The following is a 20,873-nucleotide window of genomic DNA, read 5'->3' as shown; positions in this document are numbered from 1 at the left end:
TCACACCTTGTCGGAAGGGTCGCAGACAGCAGGGAGCAAACAATATCGAAATTTCTTATTATTACTAAGCAGTCGACCTGCTATGAGCACTGTTTGTGAATTATTTATTTAATCTGCTAACCCATCCATCCCATGAGGCATATACTGTTATTACCCCATTTTCCTCTCAGGAAAATGAAGGCTCAGAGAACTGTGCCCTTCAGTGGGTAGAAGGTGAACCCAACTATAGGCTGTTGGGCTCCAGTTCCCAAGCACCCGCTCTGGTACCGTGGGACTGGGGTGTGGGGCTGTTCGAGGTCCCAGGTGAGGCTGGCCACAGACTGTCTGTTATAGGCCAAAGGGCATCTCTGTGGAGCTAGACCAGGAGGCACCTGGACACTTTATTGCCACATGACAAAAAATTGTCTTAGCAATTTTACCATCATTATAATGTGAACAACACATTCCCTGGTGTTGCAGTGCCCGGCCCAATGTCACAGCCCAAGAAAGCTAGACCAGGCTCCGAATGGGGAGGGCCTGGCACGGTAGGTTGGAGTTCTGGCCCAACTCAGAAACTACTCTGGAAACAGTCAAGTTTTGAGCTGGATTTTTAGGAATATTAGTCTGTCAGCAGGGGGCAGGATGGATTTTCGTATTTATTTATGGAAATCTGAAACCATAAAGAGCTGGATGTTTTTTGAAGAAAAAGTTTTTCTTCTCAACTTTGTCATCAGAACAGAAGGGCAGGATTAGATGTATACATATATTTCATGTAATATTCGTTTAAATAAATCTCTTCTTCTAAGAAAAATCGTACCAAGAGAACACTTGTAGTAAAATCACGCTTCTAATATGCTGTGTGTGTTTGATGATACTGCTCCTGAAGGCCACGAGGAGGCTGGGACCACAGTTAGTGCTGTAGTGGCGCTGGCAGTGGCCAGCTTCCCTCAGTGACATGAAGATGCTTCCGGCTGAACGAGGAGACAGAACTCAAAGGCTGAGCTCTTGGGGCGTGGTCCCTGTGCACACCTGGGGCCCCCTGGGGCCCTGCTGCCTTCGCTTTGTTGGACTAATCCCCAGACTAGCTTGGTAGCAGCTCTTCTCCCATTCAACTTTAGTCCTGGGGGAAAATGAGACTTTCCTTTTCCTTTCCAGTGTAGCTATGACATTCTTCCATCTTGTCCTATGTTACAAGTAATGCAGTCACACAAGCTGAACTCACTTCTGTTTCTGGAAGCAGCATATGGGTCAGTGTGTATGTGTGTGCAGAGTCAGAGAGGTAAGATAGCTGGGTGAGGCCTCGGCTTCATATTATGTACTTTCAGACACAGCTGAATGTATGCTAAAAATATCAACCAAAGCTAATCTTTGCTCTGAACTTCCCTTTTTCCTTTCCTTTCCCTTCTCCCTTTTCTCCCTTCCTTTCCCTTCCCTTCCTTTCCTTTCCTCTCTCCTTCCTTCCTTTCCTTCGTTTTCCTCCCTTCCATTCCCTCCCTCCCTTCCTTCCTTCTTTCCTTCCTTCCTATCAATCAATCAGTCAAACACACTTACTGAGAGCCTATTTTGTATCAGACATAGTGCCCAGTATTGGGAATTTTGACACATGTCTGCCTGCCAGGGACTCAAACATCTCAGCTGTAGGGTCTAACACCTAAGTGTTTTGGAAAAGTAAATCACTGATAGGTGCAGCAAACCCTCGTGACACACGTTTACCTATGTAATAAACCTGCATGTCCTGCACATGTATCCTGGAACTTAAAATAAAAATAAATTATATTTTTAAAAAAGAAAAATAAAAATAAAATGGTTAGCTAACAGACAAAGTATCATGATTTTTATTGCATCTGTGATGCATTGCAAATATGCAATATGGGCAGACCTGTGTAACCCTTTCCTCAAGTATACTAAAGACTCCATGTAAAATAGCTGGGAGGAAACAATATGGTCTCAAAAACTGGGAGTGGGCACTTAGGTCTTCCCCTATCTCCCTTTGAGGTCCTGGAGGCACCTCTCTAAAACCCTCAATGCTTCTCAGAGCACAGTTTTAAAATGCTGGGACTAGAGAACAGGTCTTTCCATTCTGGAAACTGACTATCTCACTTTTGCAAAAGGTTGCAAATGTTGAGATACACACACACACACACATTAATTGTCTCTGCTAGAGTTTTTAAGATGCTAGAAAGCTCTTTTTAGGACAGAGACCAGATGTTCTCTCTTTGTAATTCCCAAGCAACTCTACATTCAAATTGCTAAATGTAAATTCACTTTAATCTGAGTTGTATTCTGATGAAATCCTGATAGCTATTTGAAGCCATCAGATTATGAAGAGTGTATGAATATAGGGTATGGGTATGCAATGTCAATACTGCTGTATAACCCCATTACCAAAAGACCAGATCTAGATGAGCCTGGGTTGAACTCGTATTGATGCTTTTTCACAAAGGCAGCAGAAATTGAATTGACGGCGCTATTAGGTTGTCAATACCAGTGTCTCCCTTTCTTCCCAGATAAGTATACATGAAGCATTGTTCATACAGTCATTTTAACCTCCTAGAGGCAAAGGAGCTGTAGAGGTTCAAGGTGAGGATTCCGAGCAGGTGTGTCCAACTGTGTGCTAGATGCTTTGTAGAAGCCCAGAACTGGCAAACTCCTGTTTGATTGATTGTTATGTTGTTATTTCAATCTACAGGTTTGCATTGATGAGCGGTTTGGCTTATTTGCTTGTCTGTGTTTAAATACAGCTGCATCTGTTTTCATTATCAATTGGAGTAGCCTCTAGAGTATTAGCATAGTTAAGAGGACGTGGGATTCATGGTGGGACTTGGAGAGGGATAGAGACCCTATGTGGATACTGACAGGAGAGGAGGACACTTATCTGAGGTTCAACAAAAAGACAAGAGACCCTTAAACTGCCCATATGTGCACACTCATTGTTAGTAATGAAATACCATCCTGTTACACCAAAGGAAATCCTATATTTGCTGTATTATTTTTTTTCTTTCAAGATGATTCTGGACATTCACCTTAACCAAATATTCCCTAGATAAAGTGTTGGGGATTAGTGGGAATAGCAAATATTATAATTTGCCTAGGACATCCTTTTAACAGAAGCTCTAGACCTTATTTTACTGTGTAACTAGCTTGCTTGCCTCTAATACAGTGTTCATCTGACTAGGGGTCATCACCCGGTGTAGTGGGTTGTGTTGCTGATGGCCTGGGGCAACACTTGTATGCACAACTATTAGGTTATTTTTGGTAGATAATGGTAGGCCACCAAAACTACCATTATGGTTAGAGATGAGTGAGGGTTTGCTACATCGTCCTCAAAGCCTTGCATTCTGCTTATGATGAAAACAAGCTCTCATACCAAGAGCTGCCACACATTCAGATATTTATTAAACACGTTTTATTACCAATTATTTCCAAATAGTTTACTTGACTTGTCTGAAAGCTTAATGAAGTCATAGTTCTGTGTCATTTTAGATGAATCTAGCATACCTTGAATGAAGGTTCATTAAGGTAGATATGGCAAAGTTCTAGGAGCAAGATCTATAAGCACAGGCAAAAACACTTGCTAGATCATTAATATTCTCTGCTTGCATACAAAGGTGGGGAAGGTCTCCAAAATATTTTAGCCAATACACATATTCTGAATATGACTAATTTAACCAAATGAGAACCCATTTCTAACCTCCATTAATGCTGATCAATAAGGTACTAATTCTACCCAAATTAATGTAAATGATACTAAGCAGCAAAATGCAGGGTGAGGGAGTGGTGGTCGGTGAACAGTGTTTGTAGTGGCCACGCCTGGAATGTGGCTTTTCTGATTGAATGCTAGTATTGGAGCATGAATATCAATTAAGGCAACTGATCAAACCCAGGGCGGAGTTCATGGGTCAGCAAACTTTTTCTGTGAAGAGGTAAATGGTAAATATTTCAGGCTTTGCAGGCCATAAGGCAAAAATCCAGGCTGCCCCAGGGGAACAGATATGACCTTGAGAGAGGCAGCTCCTTTCAGGCAGGAGCAATTCCTGAGAAAGGACTCCTCTGCTGTGAGCCATTAAGGGGCAACATGCCTGGCTACTGGGAAATGAGTGCCTTGGTTCTAAAGGCGCCATTGCACTCCAGCCTGGCGACAGAGCAAGACTCTGTCTCAAAAAATAAAAAATAAAGGAAGGATCTGGGCCATACCCCACAGCATCCCCTACAGCATCTATTTGAGTCTTCAACTTCAATGATTTGGTGACTCGTGCTCCAAACTGAGAGTGTGGAGAGAAAAGTAACTCCCAGTCAGTTAGATACCTTAATGTGGGAAGCGGTATTGTAGAAAATAGTCTATTTGTGTAATACTTTTATATCTTTCAAAACATATTCATACACATTATCTGTACATTACCTCACTTGAGTCTCACAATATCTTTTTTTTTTTTTTTTCCGAGACTGAGTCTCGCCCTGTCACCCAGGCTGGAGTGCAGTGGTGCGATCTCGGCTCACCGCAACCTCCTCCTCCCAGGTTCAAGCGATTCTCCTGCCTCAGCCTCCCGAGTAGCTGGGATTACAGGCGCCCGCAACCACGCCCCGCTAATTTTTTGTATTTTCAGTTCCACCATGTTGGCCAGACTGGTCTCGCAGGCCTGAACTTCTGATTCTCCCTCCTCAGCCTCCCAAAGTGCTGGGATTACAGGCGTAAGCCACCGCGTCGGCCGAGTCTCACAATATCCTTCACGGGATATAGAAAGCCACATTGGTATGGGAACCAAGATGGAAGAGAGAGCAATTCATGGTCCTGCCAGTAATTAGCAATAAAATAGGCAATATCCATGTGGTCCCCTCTTTAGTATGCCGCTGTTAAATGTAGCATTTATTTTTAATTTTGAATGTCCTGCTTGATTTTCACAGAATACTTATCTTATATATTTTGGGACAGGATTAACAAAATTTCAGCCACACTAACTGCAAAATGGAGAGACACAGGGAAAGAGATAGCAGTTGGGAATGTTGAGTTGAGGAAGGAAGTGCATGCTTGGATCAATACTTGGCTGTGAAAATCTACTGTGGAACAATCAAAGGTATGCATGTATAAGCTTTATAGTGAAGTGCATTATAATGGAAATTTTTGTCTGTTGAATATTTGCTAGAAATGTGGGATTTTCCACTTTTTTCCAAAATAATTTTTGTTTGCAGCCCAAAAAGTGAAATTTAAAATAAAATAATCCATTGTGGGTGAATTTATAATACTTTTAGCATCCTTCTTTGATCTTCCCAAATTTTCAAAATGTTCTACAATAAATACGTATACTTACATCAATAAAAAACACTTATAAAAATAAAATATGGTCTTGTTTCAGAAAGTCAAATAGAAGTTCTTTAAAAAAAAAAAACTCCTGAAAAGGTAAGGAAATAGTGAATGATGAAAAATTAGAAATGTTTTATAACTTTTGGGAGAAATACTCATATTAAATATATCAAGAGCTAAACTAATTAATAATATTTGGTAATTAATAAAAGAAAGTAAGTTTGTTTTTCTTCACAACTAAGGTAATGATGTTCACACTTGAAATTACCCTTTCCCCAAACCTACCAACGCCTTGTTTCTTCCTCTTAATTCTTTTTTATTTCAATTTTTACCTCTTCTCCGTGGGAGAAACTAAACACAAAATACGACGGTGTGTTTGCATCTAAAATTGGATGTAGGTAATTTGTTTTCTATCCTTTCTCCCAAGTTGAAATGTAGCATTTTGAGAGGAGGGAAAATCCAATACATTTTTTTTTCTTTATAATGAATATAATTTTTCTATTGAGTTCTAGGAATAAATCTGTTGTGTATTGTATAACTTTACCATACTCGAGTGCTTCACAACCAAATGAATTGTTTCCCTGGATTTTTGAAGCCTGCCTATGTTTTTTGCATTTTCCTCAAAGCTGTTCTGATGGACTATTTCATTGTTAGTGTGCATGTACGTAAAAATATGCTGGACCTCGTTCAAGCTCAGTGTAGAGAGGTGTGGGTATTTCCATCATGTGGCTGCCACTGGACACGGATGCTTTGCTGAGTTAATTATCTAGCTATCTTTAGTTTCTCCGACTATAAAATGAGAATGAATATGCTTATCAAAACTCTGTTGGTTAAATTATTGAAGGTCTTTAGCTGAATTACGTATTTGTTTATGTGGTATTATTTTTAGCAGCGTGGTTAAGAAAACACAAAGCCCAAGTTGAATTCTCCTCCTTAATACAGTACCTCGTATCTATAAAGGCTTTATGATAGAAATACACTGAAACATCTCTATTTAAAAATTATATGAAAGTACATCAGAAGTTAGCATATAATGACAGTATACATGGTTAGTATATAGTAAATCATATATCATATATGCTAACCACACATAAATAAACTAAGAAACATTAATTAGGTAAAAGTTGTTAGAATGTGAGAAGCACTATACAAATATGTACTTGTAGAAGTGTTTGAGCTTAGTATTATAGAATCATTAAAAATTAGTGCAGTAATTTACAGATAATCGAACCTTGCCCATTCCAGATCTATTAGATAATATAAGAGTTATAAGGCAAAGACCTCCCATGGTCAGATAATCTTGGGAAAGTGCTAGAATAAGGGAGTTAGATTGACTTCTTTCCTGGTAGACTTCCCTGCTGAGTTTTTCACGTGGGTATGACTGCAGAACTCTTTCATTGTAGAGTATCTTTTGGGGCAAGTGTTTTGTGGAATGCACTTTGGGAAATATTGTTTTATTATAGCCTTTTCACTTTCTGGACAAGAAAACCAAGGCCAAAGGTGGTTAAGTGGCTTGCCATGTTTATCTATAGGGTGAAGCTGAATGCAAGCCTGGGTATTGAACACTGTCTGATGTCCTGTCTACTATACCATATCGCCCCATAGATTTCATTCAAGCAATGTCAGTCAGAGAGCGGTTTTGTTCCTACATTCTGTAGGGAAGATGATACTACACACAGTATGTCTGGGACTAGGTTATCCAGGCTTTAACACCCTTCACAGCCACTGGCTCTGGCTCATCATCCAAAATCTGGGATACCCCATGAGTTACTAAGTCCATAAGCCTTGAATTTTTCACTCAATGCCTACTGGGTAAAAAAGGTGCTGACTTTTGGAGATGAATTGGCCAGGGTTGAAAATGCAGCTTTACCACTTAGCTGCGTGCCTTTGGGACAAGAAACTTAGCCTACTGAGCCTCCATCTCTTACCCATACAATGGGGCTAATACCTTGCATAGCTAGGGTAACATTAGATCCATCTGAGGAGACTGTCTGGTAAAGGCATTCAATAAGTGGGACCTATTTTTATTCCTTAATAATGCTTGAAGTAGACAGATAATCACTGTGTAGTTTCTGATGGTGATTGCAGTCCTCTCTTTGTAGGACACGATGAAAATTTTTGTTGTGATTTTGCTAATAGAAACTACTTCCGCTTCTCCTTGTTCCGTCTTCTGGTTCTTGGGTCTCTGATGGCCCCATGAGTGTCCTGTATTGGCACATGCCACATCCTATTGCACACATGCAATACTGTTCCATGGTGGACTAGTCACTTTCTTCTCTCAGGGTTGATAAACGAATTGCAAAGAAGTCTCAACATCTTCTATTGTGATAGTAACAATTTCAGAGTTTCAAGTAAGAAGTCTTCATCAGCTCTATTTTACTTCTCACCTGCACTAGCTATTTCTGTTCCTGTTTACCGCTGCAGAGATCCTTGTACGAGTTGAAGTTGCAGGTCTCTTACATTTCTACAAGCACCTACGTAGATGCATGTTGGAAAATCCTCTCTTCACTCCGACAGAAAGGATTTCACAGACTGCTATGGCTCTTGGCAGAGAGAGAATGACTTCCAAGCCGAGTGCTACTTGAAAGAGGCACTCCCCCATCACTTATAAGTCTGTACTCACTGGTTACTGCTTGTGACACATTTTCAAATGGACCCCCCAGTGGCTGCAGCTGTGATTAAAAGCTGTCTGCTCTCTGCCTCACTAGGGGTTTGCTGTTTAACCATGTCATGCACACACACACACACACACACACACACACACATATATATGGGATAGAGCTGCATTATGGAAAACGTAAAGTGTTTTGTAAGACAAAAAAAATTAAGTGAGTACTTGAATGACAAACTCTTGGATTTTCAAAGCTCAAGTCAGTGAGAGGCACTAGTTGGGAACCTAGCCATGTATGAGGTACATAAAAGTAATTTAAGGAAGAAGAGCTAATGGTCAGTGAACATATACCATCTGCCAGTGCATGTTTTGCACACATCAGCCAGACAGAACATCTTAAAGATTTAAGTACACTTGAACTCAGCAGCTGCATTTCAGCTCATCAGTGTGATTCGGGATTCAGTTTGACCCTTCACAAATAAAGCAAGAGTAGAATATTCTTCCTTAAGTTTACCCAGATATTCACTGGCACGTTAATAATCATGTCTGATTTATCATAAGACTGCTATTCTCAACATAAGTTTATCATTAACATTGTCTTAAAAAATGCTCAGATGAGCAGTACAGCGACAGAGTCTGGGTGTCTCAAAGGTACAGGTCACACCCCTTCCTTTAAATTAGAGAGATTGAGGATTCAACCTTTTGTAAAGTAAAAAGAGTGGACTAGAATGTAAGCCTGGGATCTTGACATCACATGACGAGTATACTTAGGAACGCCACGAGGTCAACCAACGAACGTTGTTCCCTTCCGTACCCACCCACTCACCAACTGAATCAGAACTCAAACATGCATGCTTTCTTAGATATTTAGGAAAGAGATCCAGAGAAATCTTGAGAATTGTGTGTCTCTTTTCCCTTCTGCCTGCCTCCCCCCATCTCCCCCAAGTTTCAAGCGCTCCAAATCCCAGCAACAAGACCCAGTAAACAAAATGCAAATCTATCACTAGCAAATTCAAGCTGACAATACTGTGAATCGACCACATTGATTACATTGATTATATTTCAAATATTTACAATATGGTGAGGCAAGTCTAATTTCTTTTCTAAAGAGTTCAAGGTAGGTATCACCATTTCTGAGGGGGGAAAACAATGGAGAAATGTTTGTGGTTGCTATCTGCAATAATCTGGTGCTGACAGAGAGTAGTATTTTATTTAGTAATTAACAGTGTAAAGGGGAGAGGAGCTGTCATGTTGGTTCTTAAGCTGGGGAATGTGATGAAAGATGATATCTGCGATCTCATCCTTTCCACTTGTTTAGGATTGTCAGGATGAGAAATGTCAGCATTATGAAAGCTCGGCTCTGTTCTTGATATGATAAAACCCTTCAAAAGCCAGTCTTTCTCTTTCCCTCATCCCCCTCCTTTCTCGCTCTCTCTCTCTCTGCACTTGCTTTTTTATTTATCCTGTTTTGTTAGATGGCAGAAATATAATTCTTTTCTTTCTTCCTATTATAAGCCACCATTTTTGTTTTATTATATGTTTCACAACCCCTAATGCCCCACTGAAAATTACCTTGTTAAATGACAGTGTTTCAAAGCCATGAATCCTTTCCACCATTCCCTCAGAGGTTTGAAACAGTCAACAGACTGTAAAGAATAAATAATAAAAAAGTATTGATTATTTTGATGACTGTGAGATTCAATTAAGTATTAATTTTGCCCTCCAGTGGACCTATCAAGGTATTCAAAAGGGAGGATTCGGCTCAGCTAAATGCGTGCTGAGTGCTTCAGCCTTAAATAGGGAGAAAATGTGTTTACCTACAGTATTTGAAGAAGAAGTGCATTGATGCACAGAGTCCAATATTTAAGTGCTGTGCAAATTAAGCCCTGGTGACAGTGACATTGTTTTCAATGGTATGAGTATTGACTAAAGAAGTGCATTTGATGACAGCTTAAACTATTTGTATTGATTAACATTTTCATAGATTATCATGTGCCATATCAAATTCACTTTTCAGGCATGAATACATTAAAAAAAAAAACACAGGCATACCGCAACCAATGCAATGGTGGGACCCAGGAGCATGCCGCCCCACCTGCTTCTGTGCTGGTCACCTGTTTCCTGCTCAGGAACCATTTAGGCATGAACTTGGCAATAAATAGCTCCCAGATCTCGCAAAAAGGGCACTTCTTGCTCTTCCTTTCCTTCTGCATCCGATATTGTGCCAAAACAATATTATGCGTCTCAGTTTGCAAATGGAATAAAAGACTACACTTGGAAAATATTTCTGATCCTAAAATGCCCTCCTTAATGAGCTGAAGATAAAGCAGATCTAAATAATTAGGGGGGAAAGTTTGTCTTTTCTGAAGGCGATTTTTGTTTTCTTTTTCTTTAATGCTCTGGGTGTACGATGCTCTAGGTATCCGAATTATTGAACACAGTTTGTAAGTATTTTCCCAATTCCTTAAAAAAAATTTAAATCAATTTTCGTGTATTGTGTTGTGTATTATTTGCTTTAAAATGTTCATTTGATTTGGGGTCAGCTCCGGTTCCCAATCTGGGACCAGTGAAGCCAACTTCTAAGGGTGCTTATAGAATTTACATAAGAAATATCTTTTATTCCATTGAAAGCCTTTCGAGGTCTCTTTTCTCCCTATCTTTTTTCTCTGCTCTTGGGATAGAGTTTAATTGCTTCTCCCCTGGGGAGAAGGCTTCTTAAAATAGCCCGTGGTTCCTCCATAGGGTGCTCTTCCTTTTTAGTATGTTGCTGAAGTACAAGCCCAGCACTTTCTTTTTTCTTACTGCATTAAAGACAGAACAAGGTGTAAAAACATTCGCACAAAAGCATATCCCACAATTAAAGCTGTGTTGGTGAGGTTGCTTTCAAAGAAGTTTTTTTTTTTTTTTTTTTTTTCCTCCGAAGCCTCCTGAATCTCTCACATGCTAGTTGAGCTTTAATAGGGTGGGGAGTAATGGAGAACTCATCGGATCTGTAATAGCTCTTCACTTGACTGCAGCCAGCAATAACAGCGGGAGCAGCCAGAGATAAGAGAGAGAGGAGAGAGGGAGAGTGTGTGTGGAAGAGAGAGAGAGAAGAGAGAGGGAGAGGGAGAGAGAGGACACGCACTCTAAAGCTGCCACTTTTTTTTTCCTCCCCTTCACTCTTTTCGCCCATCCTAGGATCCAATGATAGCTGGACAAGTCAGTAAGCCCTTGCTGTCAGTGCGGAGTGAAATGAATGCGGAGTTGAGAGGTGAGGACAAGGCTGCTACTTCAGACAGCGAGCTGAATGAGTCCCTGCTTGCGCCTGTGGAATCAAATGACAGCGAGGACATTCCCAGCAAGCTCTTCGGTAAGTCTGTCTAGGTATTTCATTTCAGTACTACCATGTTGTCCGGAAGAGCAATCCAACCCCCCCAACCCCCCTTTTTTTCTGTTGTTCATTCAGTTTTCTCATAAGTACTAAAAAGGAGCATCTTGGAGGTGCTAAGCCACTGAAGCTGATTCCAGCCGGCTAGGAGGATGTCCTCCAAACTTTTACCAACAAGGAACTTATTCGCTGCCCATTTTGACTTGTCAAATATTGCTAGAGTCCCCAGGCTGGAAATTATTTGGAAAAAAATAGAAAGTGGTAATAATAATCAGGAAATCGGTTCCATTGTGAGAATTGGTTAACATTTATTGAGTAAATATCGACTCGGTTTCAGGTTGCTTTGCAGCCTTTTGTTAAGGGGAAGGTGAGTAAAGACATTATCTGTCGTCTAAAGATGGGAGAGGAGAACTGAAAAATATCAATACAAGTCGTGCTATGCCAGGTAAACAAAGGTGGACACAGGAATTGCTCTGAGAAATAATATTGTGTCATCACAATCAGAATGAATATTTCTTCTGTTTTTAAAAAGGTGATGAGGAAAGAAAACAGGTTCTCTGATTCCCTCCTCTACCCCTCTCCTTTTCAACATTGTGTTTATAGCCTCATAACTAAAAGTAGAGGCAGCCCAAGACCTTTTAGGAATCTTTGTTTCATAAACAAAACAAGAACAAGCAGAGTGCCACTCCAGCAAAGACATCTGTCATTCAAACAGATGACACTCTGTAAGCCAACTCATGCAACTGTGATCTCTAATCAGAAAGGGGAGCGGGTTGTTGAGGCGCGTGCCTGAGTGATAGATGTTAATGGATGTCTCTGCTGGAGAAGCACTTTAGGGTTCAGAGTGACGTTAGGTTTTCAGAACAATTGCTCCTGAAACGTTTGCTTTTAATTATTTTCAATTGCATGTGTGTGCACACACATAGACATATATATACATACTAACCTGACATATATATATCAGGCAGAGTACTGCTTGGTCTCAGGTAAGAAACAATCAAGCACCTGAACTTAAAAAAAAAAAAAAAAATCATTACATAGACTACTACTTTGTTAAGAAAGTCAGCAATTCGGCTTGAAACTCAGGCTTTATTTATTTATTTATTTATTTTAACCGACAGAAAGCAAGCTGCCCTGAGAGTTTGGCAACTCTAGGCTAGCTTGCTTCAACAGACAAGCTTTTCCCTAATTTTAAATGCTTACTCAATCAAACATTAGAGAGATGTCACAGAGAAACTCTGCTTTTCAGATCTTCTCTGGGTACAATACTGTTTTATGCTTAACAGTATACTAGATTCCAATTTCAAGAAATTTTGGTAGCACCCCTTCTTTGAAAAGCAGCAATGCCACCTCTGACATGAATTTCCAAACCTGCGCATTAGGGTTTTAGCATTTTCACCCTAAAGAAATATTTTTTACAGTGTAAGTTTTTATCCATATAGGAAGAATTATGTACTAAAACCTTCACTTCAATTTTAGGAGGGTAGTGAGAAAAGTCAGATACAATGATAAATTACAGAAAGGTAAAAACCATGCCCACACCCCTCTAATGTTGAGTATGCTAAGTAAGCACTTTGACTTTTAAAAAGTAATCAATTTTGAGTTCTACAAGCTACAGATAATACATTTTTGTTCCTAAACTTTGCATACATTTAAAATAAAAGTAAATGGATTTTGTAGACTTGAGCTTGGAGCTCCAACTTGTTTTCTTTCAAGTAATCCAAAAGAGGGGTGATTGATGTTTTTCATTTGTTTAGGGTTCCCAGTGTTGAACACTGTTATAGATTTGTTATGCTATGTCTTACTGATTTGCATGTGTAGAGAAAAAAGCTTCGAAAATTCCAAGAGGGTCAAAGAGATTTGAATTAAAAGTTTAATGGCATTTACTAAGGATTCATAGTTTAATGTTGAAATTATAATGGATTTTAGAAGGAATCCACTTTTCATTTTGAAATTCTCAACTTCTGAGTTTGTGTGAGAGAACACAGCAAAATCTACATCTTACATTCCTTTTGAATTCACTTAATTGTCTTTGGTCCCTAGACTGAGTTTCAAACACAATGTGAGTATTTCCCAGTTTCCAATTAGGTCAAGAAGAAATCAGTAGATTAACAGTTTTGAGAACTTGAGAAAAAAATAGAGACAATATAAGAAAGAAAGAACAGAAAGGATCAGGAGGAAGACACTCTAATATTCTCATAAGGTTTCCTTTGCGGGGGCCTGTTATGGTCTTACTTTTTAATATTACTGGGACTTGGCCTTAGCAATTCTAGTTTACGTAACTGACTAAAACTTTCCAGAATAATTCTGTCCCAGAATTTTTAGCAACTTTGGCAACACAATTTAAGGAACTATGATTTTCTTTGATATGCGTATGTTCAAGTCTGTTTTTTTGTTTTTAGATGTAGTCCTGATTATACCCTTTACTTGATAATGAAGAATTGCATTCTTCCTGAATAGTTGACAGCATCTATGTTTTTATCGAAACAATAATTTTCTAATATACTTACTCTCTCTCTCTCTCAAACTGTCATTCTTCTATATATACACCGTATTATTGAAAATTGGGCTTCTCTAATGAGATGGCCAGATTATGACAAATCATGTGCATCTTGATATGTTTAGGTTCATGGAGAGACATTAACCAACAACAGGAGACCATCAGAGCTCAGGGTTTTTTTATTGTACCTGAAATTTCAGTATAAATGGATTTCTTTGAAGCCTCTTCCCCCATCTGTGTACTGTTCAAATTAGCAGTCCAGAGGACAAGTCTGTTTTCCTCACAGTATGGTACCTTCAGCCCAAAACTGCAGGAGAAAGGCTAATACTGATGCCCTCTATGGATAAACAAAGGAAATTCCAGGAACCATTGGGCCTTTTATGCCTCTCCTTAAATTGCACCTCTGCACTTAACAGCATCCAAAGGGAAACATACTGTGCAGAATGTTTCAGTGCTCTGAGCAGCTCAGAATACCAGAAGGAGAAAGGAGAAGCCATATGCCAGCCTAAGTAGAAAGTTCAGAAAAGGGCCCTTGTGTTTTATAAAGTAATTACATCAGTGGTAACATTTTGCTTAACTTGAACAGCCATGGAAACTAAAGTACACTTAGGAGAGATGAATCCACATTTCATTGAGAAACATGTGGTTAGGTAGTTCTCTGTGATATCATTAAGTGGTGCATTATTTATTCTTCTAAAGCCTGTAGGATAACTATCTCCTTTTTCAGTTCGTGACTGTATTATGCTAAGCTCTGAGCCGCAAGAAACAGTATAGAGGAGAACAGGCTTGCGTGTGGTTGGGGGTGGGGGATTATCAGAGAATCTGGCGCTGTGTCTCACAGGGCTTTAGCTGTGTGATCAGATGAGTGATGCCACATAGAGCTAGTCATTTAATATGTGACTAGTGATGTACATATTGGAAACCATTCTCAAAACTGGCCTTTGGCAAACAATCTTAAAGGGAAGAGGTTGCTGTGTTTCTCTAGTGACATTTATAGTACTCGTGTCAATGTGGTGCTTCGCTTTTAGTTATGCCCATCAAGAATTCAGTGTTCCACATTCAGTCAAGTTGGATGCTAAAATTCAAATGGTAGCATCAACAACTTGGTCGAGAAAATGACCGCGGAAAGGATAAAAGTAATATATATCCTTGGAAAAAATATGTGCGCTAAAGTTTTCCCATGCACTCTCAGCTGAAGAAGTGAGATCTCATAAAACATGCCCTAAATATTTTCTCCCATATATATTTGAGATTTGAAAGATGATTTATTAACAGTGTTTCTCCTGGGAAAATGTTTATTGTTTGAAGTTAAACCTCATGATTTCTTTCCTTTAAGTCCCAGCTATCTTGGGTGGCTGTGTTAGTCTCAGTGGCTGGCTTCTCAGTTGTACTACACTGTGCATTAATTGGGCACACAGCTAAGAGCCTTGAGCTGAGATGGAACTACAAAACCATGTATAAGCATTGCATCCAAAGTCAAAAATTTGCGGTTGATTTTCTCTTCTGATATTGTGCTTTCCTAGGATAAAAGAAATTGCATGCAATGATACTTGTAAGAGTGGGTATTTTCAATGCCATTTATCTGTGAGCTGTTGGAAAAGGCCTTAAAGTTGGCTCAGGGATTCCTCCATGCTATAGAATGTACTATATTGTGTATTTCTTTTCCTTTCTGTGATCTTTCTCACAGAAACATGCATTATAAGATTTTTTTCTTTCAAATTGCCATCCAGTTTGACTTGATGAGAATTTATGGCAGTGGAGTCACTTTCAATGACAAAAGGATAAAGGACTAAATTGTCTGTCACCCCTTGAGACAGTGGTCTCTGCAGGTCAGCGTGGAGGTCATTGCAGGGCATTATGAGGCCTGCACTTGGGGGTGAGGCTGCCTCACGCCCGTGCATCAGTGGAGGCCTTCATTATGAGATCACTGTCTTCATTACTTTATTTAAACGTCTCTCTCTAGGCTTCAGTACCTTGGGTATTTATAATATTCTGATTAACTATTCTGGAGCCAGTAATCAGTACCAAGAGCTTAAACCCAAGAGAGATCTAGCTAGGAGGTGATGAGGTAAATTCCCTAGAGAAATATATTTATTTAAAATATGTATCATGCTTCTATATTTTTAAAAGTTTCTATATTATATCAATTGAAAATTTATACCCCTTTTCACCAAAGAAAGTTTTGCTAAAGAAATATTAAGTGTATTTTTTAAATCAACTAAATAATTTGAGTAATAGATTTATGCAAAAACAGTTATTTAAAAGAAATCTGTAGAAACCTGTATTTGTGGAAGTAAGTGAGATGCATAAGGTATTTGTCAAAAATCATTTATGGTTTAATAGTCAAACAAGCCCTTGTCATGCTGCTGACTACTTGAGTGAAAAAAAAATGCACATTTGGATACAGTTCTTACATTTAAGAAAGTCTAATGCACTGAGGTATTTTAAAAAAAATCAGTGAGAGGCTGTGTGCATTTGGACAATTTTAGTTTAGTAGATTCCCCCCCACCCTGCCCCAGAAAAACCACTGTAATGCTGCATTGATAAATAAATCCACTTTAAATAACATGAATGTGTAAGCTTTGAAATAAAAATAAATCCATAGTGAGAGGCACTGGTATTCAAATTTTCACCATATTTGTTTGTGGAGCTGCTCATTTCTAAGTGCACTTCAATGGGGGACAGTGCACAATATGTGTCAGAATCGTCAGTGGGGACCTTCCTCTGTGCCTGCCTTTGCTAGCCCTTTGCTATGCCTGGGGTGCTCAGGCCAGGCCTCTGTTTAAAGCAGGAAGTTCAATATTGCAGTGTCCAAGGATACTCCATGGTAGGACATTAGCAAATCAAAATACTGATATGGTTTTACTTTTTTCTCCCCTTTTATTTTGATTACTGTGATTCTTATATTTTGTTGTTGTCATTAAATGGTCCTAAAAACAACAGGAAATAAGGTATTAGAAATGAGATTAATCTGCACATCATCACTCCTTTAAATGATCCCATTTTAGTCTCTTGAATGTCTTGGGTGTTTCTGACTTAAAGGTTACATGGCATTACAGTGTTTTTGTAGTTCACTCAGCCCAGTTTATGTCATAATTAATAAATAGAGGTGCATTCCAGATTCAAGCTCCCAAGGCTCAGCCCTTAAGAAGATTGCTTTTGCTCTTAATTACCTGCTTTAATTATACAGCCAGCATTCCCCTTCTCAAGAATTGACCAAATACGTTTTTCTCCCACTTCAACGTTAAGATTTCACTTGACCGTTTGAAGTGGACCTTGTTTGTTATGAGACAGCCAACAGTTAATTTGTGAGAGAATTGGCACTTTCTTTGATTGACGACCTTGCTGGTTTATATTTGGGAATTAATAATACATCAGACATTCACACATTAAAAAGAAAGTAAATGTGAAGAGGAAGGGTAGAAGGTTCAGTTCTGCTATTGGGCTGCCCTGATTATTCAGGCCTTCCCTGGGAATGCAGAGGCAATCGGAGAAGCAGGCACTTTTGCCCAAATATGCACCTGGCTCCACTTAACATGTTTCTTGATTTTTTATGCTAAAGAAAAAGATAGCAAAGTGTTTATACCAAACTGGCACCCTGTCAGGGGGCAATCTGTATAAAGTTTCCCGCTGTCAGGTTAATAAATTTTTAAAAAATATCCAAAGGCAGAGGTAGCTAGCGAAAGCTCATAGTAACAGTTGCCATTCTCCGGCGGATGGGTTTCTCTTTAATATCCAGCCTGGCTCTGGAATTTTCTTGTTTGTTGTCTTCCTGGGTTCTGTACTTAGCTGGCGTTTTTGTTCAGCTTTTCTTGTATTCATGCCATTTCAGTCTTACTTTTTAAATGTTTATCTTTTTAAATTTCAAATGTCTTTTCTTTGAGAGAGAAACAAGTGAGCATAATTTGTTTTAATTTTTTATATGGTATTTTGCAGTTGAACATATACTTTGTCATGCTATGACTCTGAATGAGCTTCTAAATCTATCAACACTGGACTTTTCTTTGGGAATACCTTCAAGTAATATTTATTCATAAACGATTATCTGTGCTTTCACAATGTGGGGGCTTCTGATGAGGTCGATTATTAAACATATTGATCTGATTCTTAATCTTTTCAATGTAAACTTTCACCTCCTGATTGTCAAAGTCAGATTTCATAAAAATGAAACAAGGGTGGACTTGTTTGGAGACATCTCCTACTCTATGCTGTGACACTTCATGAGCTATCAAAAATGGATTAAGCCCTTTTAGTGTGAATGCAGAGGTCAGAAAGAATAATATTAGATCTCCTGAGGCTAAAGAAAGTTTGTCATTCGCAGAGAAATGGAAATTAACTTTGTTTTATAAGTATTCCAAGATAATTTTTTAAAACTAACTAACCAAGATGCATACCCCCAAGATCGCTTGTTAATAATTAGCTTCTACTTAAAAAAATTTCCTAGTATGTTATATGAATGTCTATATTTTATTTGAGGATGGAAAAGAAAATCCATGCCCAAACTTCTCTTATAGATTTTCCTTCTTAAGTAATTTTAAGGTCTTATATGTAACAAGTATATATTGTGATTGTTTTAAAATTAAAAAATTAGCTACCTGGAACAACTTAACTAATAGTCTAAGCAAGTCACTATTATTGGAGGACCACACTGCCATTAAAACTATTTGAAAATATAAGGGAAAAATGATCAGATTATAATTAGAGAAATTAAGTAATATAATTATACATGAACTAAATGCTTCAGAGATTTGCTATACAAAAGACCATTTGAAAATGGGACTGTATAATGAAATCTGCATTCATTAAGATGGTTAAAAATGTTCTTAGTAAATAACCAAAATAAAACCTGTTAGTTTAGCTCACAAATGAAGTAGAATATGAAGGTATTTTTAGGATACTTATGATGTCCCAATGGTAGCCAACATGAAACAGTTTTACAATTTAATGTATACGTGTATCCTGCCATATATTGTTTGGCATTAAGTAGTTTTCTTAGTGTTTCATCTTTTGCTGTAAAATAATTAGTGTTTCTTGGGATTGACTGATGTACCTTCCAAATATTTTGTATTTCTTTAATTTCATCCTATTAATGAGGAAAAAAGCATAATTATGACAGAAGTTTGTGAAAGCCAAGAAATTCATATTTAAAGACTGATATTAACAGTGTTTTAAAATAGCAATGCAAATTTATCCATTTTCTTACCACTTCCATACTTTATTTCTGTTTCCCTATATTTTCTTTCTTAGGCACTGTGAGTGCACAGTGAAAAAAGTGTAATGCTATCTGTATAAAATATTTGTGTGTGTGTCTATGGTCTGCTTTTCTCCATATTTTCTTCATGCATATATAATGCTTCAAATTGTCTTACTGAATCTGTAGTATGTATGTATTTTCTCTATTATAAAACTAACAAAGACTTATTTACAATAATAAGCTTTCTTTTAGTTCATGCTATCCATCCATCATTTAAATGTACTTCTCCTGTATATTTAAAAAATAGTTCCCTGATAAATTTATCAAAATTAATAGTTTACCAAAAAAGGGAAACTAATTATACTGTAGTATTGCTTCTGCTATACTTGGGCTAGAATCCAAGTTCCAGTGTCTTCTTCGATGCTGCTATTTACTGAGCACAGGAGACAAGAAGATTCCTCAGGATTTGTGCAGTTTAATTCAGTAAAGAAATCTGGGGTTTTTGGACAACTTGACTTATAGAAAATATATGTATTTTTAAAGCATACCAACTTACCCAAGCTAGGGAAGACTCTTGGGATCTAAATATTGGGAACCTAAATATTTGTCTATTTCTGGGATAGACATATATCACAATATAAATATTTATCCTTTTCTTTTTTTAAGTCAAAAGCATTTTATTCAATAGTTATTAAGCACAATTTTTTGTTACACATTCCTTTAAGGATTCTATGTGCCTATATATCAAGGTAGAGTGAGTGATTGATGTACAATAAAGAAATCATATTTTAAACATTTACTATTAATGTGGTATTATTAATCTCCTTTTGCAGTTCTTGATAACCACATATGTGATGATTTGTCTTTTAATACCAATATGGCAAGATTTATTTTTACAAATTAATGATTTGGGGTGACTTCCTGCAGGAGGGAATCATCACTGTCAAAGCAGAAGAGAAGCTAAAGGGTTAATATGATTTAAAAATGCAAATATTTGAAGCTGTTTTAAAAGCATGAAAAATTATTATTGCACATGACTTTTTGCTCAAATCGACCCAAGGTAAAGGAGGATAAAAAGTCAAATGGAAACCCACATGTTCCTGTATTTAAAAATGTATACACATGGAAGTCACGTGGGGAGTGAAATGCACTTCATCAAAACTGGCATTTTTTTCAATATACCTACTTCATTTCCCAAAATATTGCAAAATAGAAATGTGTCAGAAAGGACGCTTGCTATTTGCAAAAGGAAAAGCATGCAAGAAATATTGCATGAAACTCCTATTTCAACGGATCCATTTAATTAAATCCATACACTGTTCTATAATCTATGAATGGGTAAATATCCAGAACAAGGATCCCCTCGATTATGAGGGAAAACTTTCACAAACTTTTGGGAGGAACATATGTCACTGTTTTAAGTGTTGATTGGCTCATTTTATTCTGATTCCTAAGATGAAGGCAGGTTTTAGTCTTAAGCCTTACCCAAGAAATTGCTCAAATTTTCAGGTAGCCTAGTTGATTTCTTTGCTCTAGTTTGAATATTTACTTCTCCCATTAATTATATCTTGTACTCCTAGTAATTTTCTAACAAGCCAACTGGAATCTGCAGGCCATCAGAAAAGTGTTAAAAATTATGCCTCATGTTCTAAAAGGAATTAATGTCTACAGCTGCCTGCTTACAAAAAAAGAGCTGGTCACATTGGAGATTGCTGATGGCATCGAGGTGGTTGCAGTAGCCTAGAATGGTGGCTACACGTCTTGTCATCTGTAGTGTATCAATATGTTTTTATAATGATACAGTAACCTGAACCCTGTAACGGTTTATGGTCCTTTTGAGAATTCTTATGGATTCTTAGAGTGACGGAGGTCTGAGAAAAGATCTTGAAAGCTTTCACAAAATCTGGCTGGGTGACAGAA

The 20,873-nt window shown here is 38.0% G+C and overlaps 1 protein-coding gene across 1 annotated transcript in view; it reads left to right on the top strand.

Moving 5' to 3' along the window:
- POU6F2 (POU class 6 homeobox 2) overlaps positions 1 to 20,873 on the top strand; it is a 478,158-nt gene that overhangs the window by 84,778 nt on the left and 372,507 nt on the right. The window contains exon 2 of the mRNA XM_054495337.2: positions 11,070 to 11,241. Coding sequence (XP_054351312.1) covers positions 11,070 to 11,241 — 172 coding nt within the window. The remainder of the gene's footprint in view (positions 1 to 11,069; positions 11,242 to 20,873) is intronic.

Source organism: Pongo pygmaeus, chromosome 6 (genome assembly GCF_028885625.2).
Source record: "Pongo pygmaeus isolate AG05252 chromosome 6, NHGRI_mPonPyg2-v2.0_pri, whole genome shotgun sequence".
In the NCBI taxonomy this organism is placed as follows: Eukaryota; Metazoa; Chordata; class Mammalia; order Primates; family Hominidae; genus Pongo; species Pongo pygmaeus.
The sequence above is the reverse complement of the archived record's forward strand: the minus strand, read 5'-3'. Positions and strand labels throughout refer to the sequence as shown.